Source organism: Ascaphus truei, chromosome 5, assembly GCF_040206685.1.
Source record: "Ascaphus truei isolate aAscTru1 chromosome 5, aAscTru1.hap1, whole genome shotgun sequence".
NCBI classification, from domain to species: Eukaryota; Metazoa; Chordata; class Amphibia; order Anura; family Ascaphidae; genus Ascaphus; species Ascaphus truei.
This window is the reverse complement of record NC_134487.1, coordinates 277,994,113-278,002,395: the sequence shown is the minus strand read 5'-3', so window position 1 is coordinate 278,002,395 and position 8,283 is coordinate 277,994,113. Positions and strand designations below refer to the sequence as shown.

The window sequence follows — 8,283 nt, the reverse complement described above, 5'->3', positions numbered from 1 at the left end:
CCCCCCTGCCCTCCCTCCTAATGCCCTTTGCCCCCCCTGCCCTCCCTCCCCCTGCCCTTTGGCCTCTTGCCCCCCTCCCTGCCCTTTGCCCCCCTCCCTCCCTGCCCTTTGGCCCCCCCGCCCCTCCCTGCCCTTTGGCCCCCCCCGCCCCTCCCTGCTCTTTGGCCCCCCCCGCCCCTCCCTGCTCTTTGGCCCCCCCCGCCCTTCCCTGCCCTTTGGCCCCCCTGCCCTTTGGCCCCCCCGCCCCTCCCTGCGCTTTGGCCCCCCCCTCCCCTCCCTGCGCTTTGGCCCCCCCGCCCCTCCCTGTGCTTTGCCCCCCCCGCCCCTCCCTGCCCTTTGGCCCCCCGCCCCTCCCTGCCCTTTGGCCCCCCCGCCCCTTCCTGCCCTTTGGCCCCCCCGCCCCTTTGGCCCCCCCGCCCCTCCCTGCCCTTTGGCCCCCCCGCCCCTCCCTGCGCTTTGGCCCCCCCGCCCCTCCCTGCCCTTTGGCCCCCCCGCTCCTATATATATATATATATATATATAAAAAAAAAAAAACAATGTCAAGTCCCCACACGGAGCCAGATGTGTTATGGTCCGTTGTTGGAAAGAAAAGAAGGCGTTCTCTCTTGTTTGGAAGAAGTACGCTGCATAAAGTGGATGAGTTACAAATCAGAAGATATTTACAGGAAACCCCATTTTTATTTTATTTTTTTAAAGATTTAAATGACCCCCAATTAGAAGCTCAATGTTTGGAAGGATCTAGTTCTGTACACCAATGGTGCATGTTACAACATGTGTGCCCACATTGTATGATTTGTTTCTAAAGTCAGGACTCAGAAAGGCCAACTAGGCTGATTTAATTGGGCGTGACTGTTTGTACACAAGCACACGGCCCTCTTGGGTTTTACCAGCAGCCCGCTATCCCTCTACCAGTACGGCAGAGGGAGTGGAGATGTTGCTGGCGTGGATAAATACTGACTCTCTCATGCTAATCACTAGTTCCCTGTGTAAGAAGAGAAGCAGGAGTCCGTATTCAGCAATATTATCCAACTGATTGGAGCAGGCTCCCTCCCATGGCTGCAACATGCGTGGCCCTTGAAGTATATCATTTTGCCTACCACTGCCAGACACCCTGTGTACTGTCTATAATCGGAAGTAGTTTCCTTTCAGATTTAGTTGTACTTCTGCCCCCAAGTGGCGAGAAACAGATTCCAGACTACAGAATCAGCAGAACCATGATCCACTGTTCGAATTCACTCAGAATTTGAGTGTTCTACCACTCCTTAGCCGGTATCGGCAAACCAGGTTGTAATATGGAGCAGTATTTCTGCCCCTGTGAGTGTTTTATTAATGTTGATGTATTCAAATATAACCACATTCCCTACTCACTCTACCAAATGGACTAGTAATATATTCTCCCCTCTAATGAAAACTTGTTTCATGTGCCGCGTGAACACCTGCTGATAATCCACTTTCGGATGACGATGTCTAGTCCGCTTTTGACATTTGTCCCCAGTGTGACCTTTCCTGTCCCCTTCTGACCCAACGGTCCCGTCAGATGGTTGGGCAGTTTTCTTTTCAAACCCTCTAGTGGAGGATGGGGGATGCTTTTCTGTGTTCGGCCCTCTCTGTGAGGTGTGAAGAGGAGGCTTCTTTGATGAGGCTTCTTGCGACTCTATAGAAGGCTGTAACCCAGATTCCTGGAGATCCAGCCTCTCAAACAGCTGCAAAAAAAGCATCATATGTTTAATTGGGATGAAGACAATGTCCCTATCTCAATGCATTATTGTAAAGATGTATGAACAATTCAAAGGTTAGAAAATGTTATGTGTTATTGAGCCTTCTTGGTACTATTTTTCTCCTTCCCTCTCCCCTTCTTTGCACTCATGAACTCCCATACTTCTTATACCACCTACTTCCTGCCCTCACAAGCACGCAGGCTCTTAAAGTCTTCTTCCCAACTCCTGTTGGGAACCCCCTCCTCCTGGTCACAGGAGACATTTCTCCAAACCGTGCCATATTCCCACCTACTCGTCCTCGACGAACATCTCTCTTCTTTAAAATTTCTGCAAACTCCAACCTTCTATCCATCCCCTGCTTCTTTCCCTTTTTCATGTTCTCCCTGGAATATACATACTAGCAAAATACAAGGTTGCTCTTGCTCTGTTGACCCGACTCTACTCTGGAGGCACCTCTATCTTATGGCGGCTGTTCTCTCACATGTACACATCTCTCGCCCCTGGGGAAGTGGTGGTGGAGTGAAACTTCTCTCTTTTCACTGCAAGTTTCAATTCCTGCCTACACCTTCTACCCTGGCAGTCTCATGCTTTGAGGCCCACACTGTTCACCTTCCACTCTTTCTGCACACACTGCTGTTATCTAATGGCCACCCAATTCCACAACCTTTCCGACTCCTGGTTATCCTTCTTCCTCTCTTCTGGCTGGCTCACCCGCTCTCCTCTTGGGAGACATCTACTGCCTCATTGATAACCCCCTCTCTTTCCTGGGCATCTCGCATACTCTCTGTCCCTTCCTCCTTTCCTCTCCACCAATGGACTTCTTCCAGCATCCACAACGAAGGCCATTTCCTTGACGTAATCTTTCCTAAAAACGTCTCTTTGTCTGATTTCTCGAACATTCCTTTGTCATTTTGTAAAGTGCAGAGTACACCATTGGCGTTATATACAATTACACATACGCACAATAGTATAGCAGTTCCGCTATTTTTGTTAGGAGAAAGTTATATGTATGTCATTTTCTTTTAAACAAGAAGCAAGATCAATTTCTCACATACATCACAACCCATTTCCAAGGGGAAAAACAGAAGCGTTTACGGCTCTTAAAGCAGCAGTTCAAGCTGCCGTTTTCCCCCCTTTAATATGTGCCTCAATACAATCCACACAATGATAAGTAATCAGCTACGTTGCCAATCGTGAAGATTCGGCTTGAGGGTTCACAAAATAGCCGTCAGTGCTGCAGAAGAGGATCAAAGATGCAAAGTTCTATGGGGACGATCATGTGACCAGGCAGTCACTAGATACAATTGGTGCACTGCTAGAGAGAGGGCAGGGCTCAAAAAGGGGTGTGCCACAGCCTGTTTCAGAAGAGGAAAGGGATGTGACTTTGTAAATGTTTGCTATAGAAACAAAAAATGCTTGTTACATTATTATACATAAAAAATGTCTTTCAGAGTGGTTTCAAAAATAAAATGCTACAAGTATTTTCTCATAGTAGAGAATGATGGAATATCATTAAAAAAAACTAGGCCAGTGGTAGGCAATATATTACTCAAAGGCAGCACATTATCCATATATGTATATATGGTGCACAGGCAGCCATTGCTGTCGAGGTACAAGCTTCTCCCCGCCTCCTGCTTAATACCGGTATGTTGGCGAATACTGTCCCACTCCTCTTACACTAGGAACTAATGATTAGCACAGGAGAGAAGCGGCAGTATTGACCAGTACACTGTTATTAAGTGGGGAGGAGCAATGATCCACATCTCTGCTCCCTCTGCAATGGCGAGAGTGGGCTCCTAAGGCAGCCAGGGGTCTCAGGTGATGGCCCCCCTAGGGCCGCATGCAGCTCACGGACTGACTGTTGCCTATCACTCTTCTAGACAATGGCACTGCAGAGTTACAGTTCCTATGCCCATGTATTATCCTACATCAAAAATAAAAGCAAATATTACACATTTACAGTACTTTGAATACCAATAGGATAAAGGATGGAGCAATATTTCAGGCTATACGTGACATTCATCAAGACAAAATGTCGAGGCATTTGTATTTTGCTATTGAAGATGCAATAGCACCGAAAAATTCATATTAAAAAGGAAACATTATTTAAAACCTTTCCTTCATTCTTCATCCATGAAAATAATGTCGCAGCATATGATCTGTAAAAGAGGCAGCACAGTTGTACACATTACCCTGCTGAGAGTCAGCTGAGGCTCGTTGTAAAAGGCTTTCCCCAGGACTGGCTTTCTGTACGTCTCATCCACATCCACCATGGCCTGGAACACAGGGCACAAACATCACGTAAGAGCCTCTTCCGACATGGCTACGGCAAACACACATCCTCCGAGGAACACAGAAACAATCAAACGTATATGGGTCAGACAGGACAAACTCCAAACGTAATTAATAAAGATATGTAATTATACCGGCACAGAGGGAACTAAATGAGGGATCCTCATTCCCTCTATAATAATAATAATAATAAAAAGTAAAAGGTGGGTCCCAGCACTCAAAAGTGGTTAGTGAGGGCTGTCAAAAAGACAGTCGGAGACATATTTTGCAAATATTAGAACAGGGTTTTTTGGGTTTTTTTTACTGATGAAGTACGAGAAAATGTGTACAAAACGTGCAAATATCACATCTAATGAGAATGTGAGTCAGATTGGCGATATAAAATACCGTTAGAATCACAGAGAAACATTGACAATAGAAGGGAAAATATATACAGAAATATATACACATATATACATGGGCGGATTGTAGGTTCATACCGGCCCAGGCAATCCTTGAAGAGCGGCCCTCCGCCCGCTGTGTGACGCTGCGTTGTCATGTGATGGCGGGTCATCATGACCGTGCGACGCTACAGGTGGAGATGCCGCTCTGGAGAATGTAGGACAACTCCTTCTCACTCACTCCAACACACTCTTACCTTGGGGGGAGGAGCAGTCCTTGGCCGGTCCGAGGTCTCTGCAGCTCCCTCCTCCTGTGGGCGCCGGGATCCAACTTTTGGAGTATTGCATGCAGTCAGGGAGCTGGGGAGCCGCAGCACCGGCCTACTTGCCCAACCCTGATGGCCCGAAAGGGCAATCCGCGCGCGCGCGTGTGTGTGTGTGTGTAAGAGACTTGGGCACTAGGAACACTATTTCGATGTGAATAAAAAAATAAATGAAGGTGCAAAGGAGGAGAGAAAAACAATGAACCAAGGGGGGCAACGTTTCGGGGGACAAACTCCTTCTTCAGAGCCCATTCCCATACGTAAAATACAGCTGGTACTGCCCTTCTTCAAATCGTTGTTGTAGTAAGGTCAAAGCTGTCCCAGCTCATAGGAGTCACGGTGGATGCGATATACGTCCATGTGATATTTGTACACATTTTCTGGTACCTCTCATCAGCAAAAACACTTTCTATTTCTGCTATTACCGACTCATGTCCCCCTGACAGTCCTCACTAACTCATCACCTTCACTTTTTGGAAACCATTAAACGATCTGGGGCGAAGAACTGGAGTGCACAAAATAAGCCTAACTTTTGGTACTTTAATTCTATAGCCCAATTACGGGCTCAGTAACACGGCACATTAGATACTGTTGGATTTCCTGGACCTCAAAGTGTATTGAATAGACTTTGAGGTCCAAAGACCAAAGTGGGATATGGCCTTCATGTTAAGACCCTTAGGCCGTGTCCATGCTTAGCGCGACGGTGCGAACAAAAGGCTGTACCTCAATGAGGACGGCCATAGAGCGCGCTCGACGGTGCGGACGATTTTTTCGCGGGACAAAATTATTTGATTGACGTGCGACTGCCGGGTAATGTGAGCGGTTCAGCCAATGTGGGCGAACTTGCGTCGCGTCTCCCCCTAGGCCACAAATCGCCTCTGCTGCAGGCCCGCGCTCGCCTAGCATGGCTTCGGCCTTAGGTGAGCACCCCTGAATATTGAACATGCAGTTTAGCTGATACCTTGGACCCTCTCATATTCAACTTCTGGTAGTTCATTGATGAGCAACGGACAATGAGGCACTAGATGGAATCACCATTTTTAGGGGTCTCATTGATGTAGATGGTTGTATCATTGCCGGACTGAAAGCCAGTCCTAATATTTTATCTGAGCCATACCATACCATCAGACAAGCTCATCTGGACATGGTTTAATAATCTCCCAGCTCTGTGATTATGATTCATAATGAGTGTGTGAAATAGTTGAAGGCATGTGTTGCCACGTTAGTAATATCACCTCTGTTTACAGATGTTTTACAAAGGATATTTAATGCAAATACCATGTTCCAGAACTTGTCAAAAGCGATGAGGAACCCAGAGCAAACCCCACGCAGACCCTTAAACGTGCGGATGTGAACTTGAATCCGGATGCGGTCCTGCACACAGCGATTCAGCTCACCCAGAGGGCTGCCAGCAAGCACTGCAATATAAAAGGAAACCAGTGTCACAGACAGGCCAATATTCCTAGTAAGAAGAGCCCCGTTCTGACCATCCTATCCATGATTAGCCCACTCCTCTCCTGCCGCAGTAATCATCATGCCACACTGCTGCTACCAACTTTTCGTGCTGGCACCCATTTTAAACCAGTATCCCATCTTACTCCATCTGTATTACCCTCCTGCTCTTGTCTTAACTATCCAACCAACTCCTTCCCTGCAGTAATGTTCATACCACATCACCACTGTTATCCCCTTCTATCTAACCTAAGAAACCCTATTCACCCTTTATTCTTAACTGCCTCACTTATCTGTACATCACCTCCAAACTCCCTACACCATCCTAACTCCCCAGCCTTCCTCCGCACTGCTATAATACCCCCACCACTTTCTACTGTCATCCTTACTCTAATAACATTCTACCATGGTAGAATTCTACCATCGGACCACAATACCCCTACCCAATCATATCCCGATACCATTTACCCATCATAACCAATACCCCCACCCACTCTCCCATACCTAATATCGCCACGAATTATTATCTAATACTCCCACCCATCATAACCTCATGCCCCCACAATGACCTAATAATATCCCACTCATTCTCCCATCATTACCTAATACCCCCACAATGCCCTAATACCCCCACAATGCCCTGATACCCCCACCCATTCTCCCATCATTACCTAATACCCCCACCCATTCTCCCATCATTACCTAATACCCCCACAATGCCCTGATACCCCCACCCATTCTCCCATCATTACCTAATACCCCCACCCATTCTCCCATCATTACCTAATACCCCCACCCATTCTCCCATCATTATCTAATACCCCAACTATGCCCTGATACCCCCACCCCATTCTCCCATCATTACCTAATACCCCACAATGCCCTGATACCCCCACCCATTCTCCCATCATTACCTAATACCCCCACCCATTCTCCCATCATTACCTAATACCCCCACCCATTCTCCCATCATTACCTAATACCCCAACTATGCCCTGATACCCCCACCCATTCTCCCATCATTACCTAATACCCCCACCCATTCTCCCATCATTACCTAATACCCCCACCCATTCTCCCATCAGCAATACCCCCACCCATTCTCCCATCATTACCTAATACCCCAACTATGCCCTGATACCCCCACCCATTCTCCCATCATTACCTAATACCCCCACTATGCCCTGATTCCCCCACCCACTCTCCCACCCTCTGCAGTCCCCCCCCCTCCCCCTGCGGATGCTCCCCCGCCTGGGTTATCTGCCCCTCTCCTCACATGGCATCCGGGTGAGCACGTTTTTGGGGGTCTTCTTCCTGCGAGGTCTGGCCGGGGCCGCTCCCTCCTCCACCGGCAGCATGAGCTGTTTTAACCTGTCCACGCGGCCCGGGTCCGGCTCCGGTTTGCGACCCTTGCGGCGCCCACCCCTTTGCGCCCCCCGGCCTCGGGCCCGGCCTCCCCCGCGCAGGAAACTCTCATACTCCGCCAAGTTGTTGAAGCAACGGGCTCCCGGGAACGGGAGAGGGGTGCGCGGGGAGTACAGAGCCAGGAGCGGGTCAAAGAGCTCCGAGCTCACATCCAAACTCCCCGCCTCGTCCTTCTCCTCTTCGGCCATGGGATCACGCGGGGCCCTGGCTGCGGCCTGCGCTGCTGGAGCTCCCCGTCGCTCTGTCTGCTCCATGCGGGAAACAGCCTGTCATACCCCCAGTCAGACACTGGATGGCAGCAACACACCGTGTAACTCTCTTGAATCACTGGGGGGCATGTGCATCAAGGCAAAAAGTGCAGCAATTCTGCAACAATTGCACCGTATCTATTTATTTCCATGGGATTTTGGTGCCTTGCTACAGATTTTGTGGTCCACAATTGCACCGCTTTCTCCTGCCCATTTATCGTTCCTGATATGCAGCCAAACAAATGTTTCATTTTTTCTAATTTGTCCCTGATAAAAGTTCCCCTCTTACAATGCCTGTCTACAATTGGGCAAATGAAAATACAGATGTAGCAAGAGTCTTCTGTGCCGGCTGCCATGAGAGCACGGTGGTCAAGGCTTAACGCGGCGGGGGGGGGGGGGGGGGGCATACAGAAGCAGGGACCCCCTGCAGTGTGATGGCGGCAGA

The 8,283-nt window shown here is 48.9% G+C and overlaps 1 protein-coding gene across 1 annotated transcript; it reads right to left on the bottom strand.

Moving 5' to 3' along the window:
* Positions 1 to 496: 496 nt before the first annotated feature.
* LSM11 (LSM11, U7 small nuclear RNA associated) lies at positions 497 to 7,876 on the bottom strand. The gene is made up of 4 exons (XM_075602201.1): positions 7,442 to 7,876; positions 5,992 to 6,131; positions 3,911 to 3,994; positions 497 to 1,703 (listed from the first exon to the last, which is right to left on the bottom strand). Exons 1-4 carry the CDS (start codon positions 7,842 to 7,844, stop codon positions 1,365 to 1,367), a joined length of 966 nt encoding a protein of 321 aa, XP_075458316.1. The 5' UTR covers positions 7,845 to 7,876; the 3' UTR covers positions 497 to 1,364.
* Between the last annotated feature and the right edge of the window lie 407 nt (positions 7,877 to 8,283).

Coding starts and splice junctions, on each gene's coding strand:
- LSM11 (XM_075602201.1), bottom strand. CDS start 7,844: ATGGAGCAGACAGAGCGACGGGGAGCTCCAGCAGCGCAGGCCGCAGCC. Junction 6,132..7,441: donor CGTGCTCACCCGGATGCCAT/GTGAGGAGAGGG, acceptor TTTATATTGCAG/TGCTTGCTGGCAGCCCTCTG. Junction 3,995..5,991: donor TTGACAAGTTCTGGAACATG/GTATTTGCATTA, acceptor CCTGTGTTCCAG/GCCATGGTGGATGTGGATGA.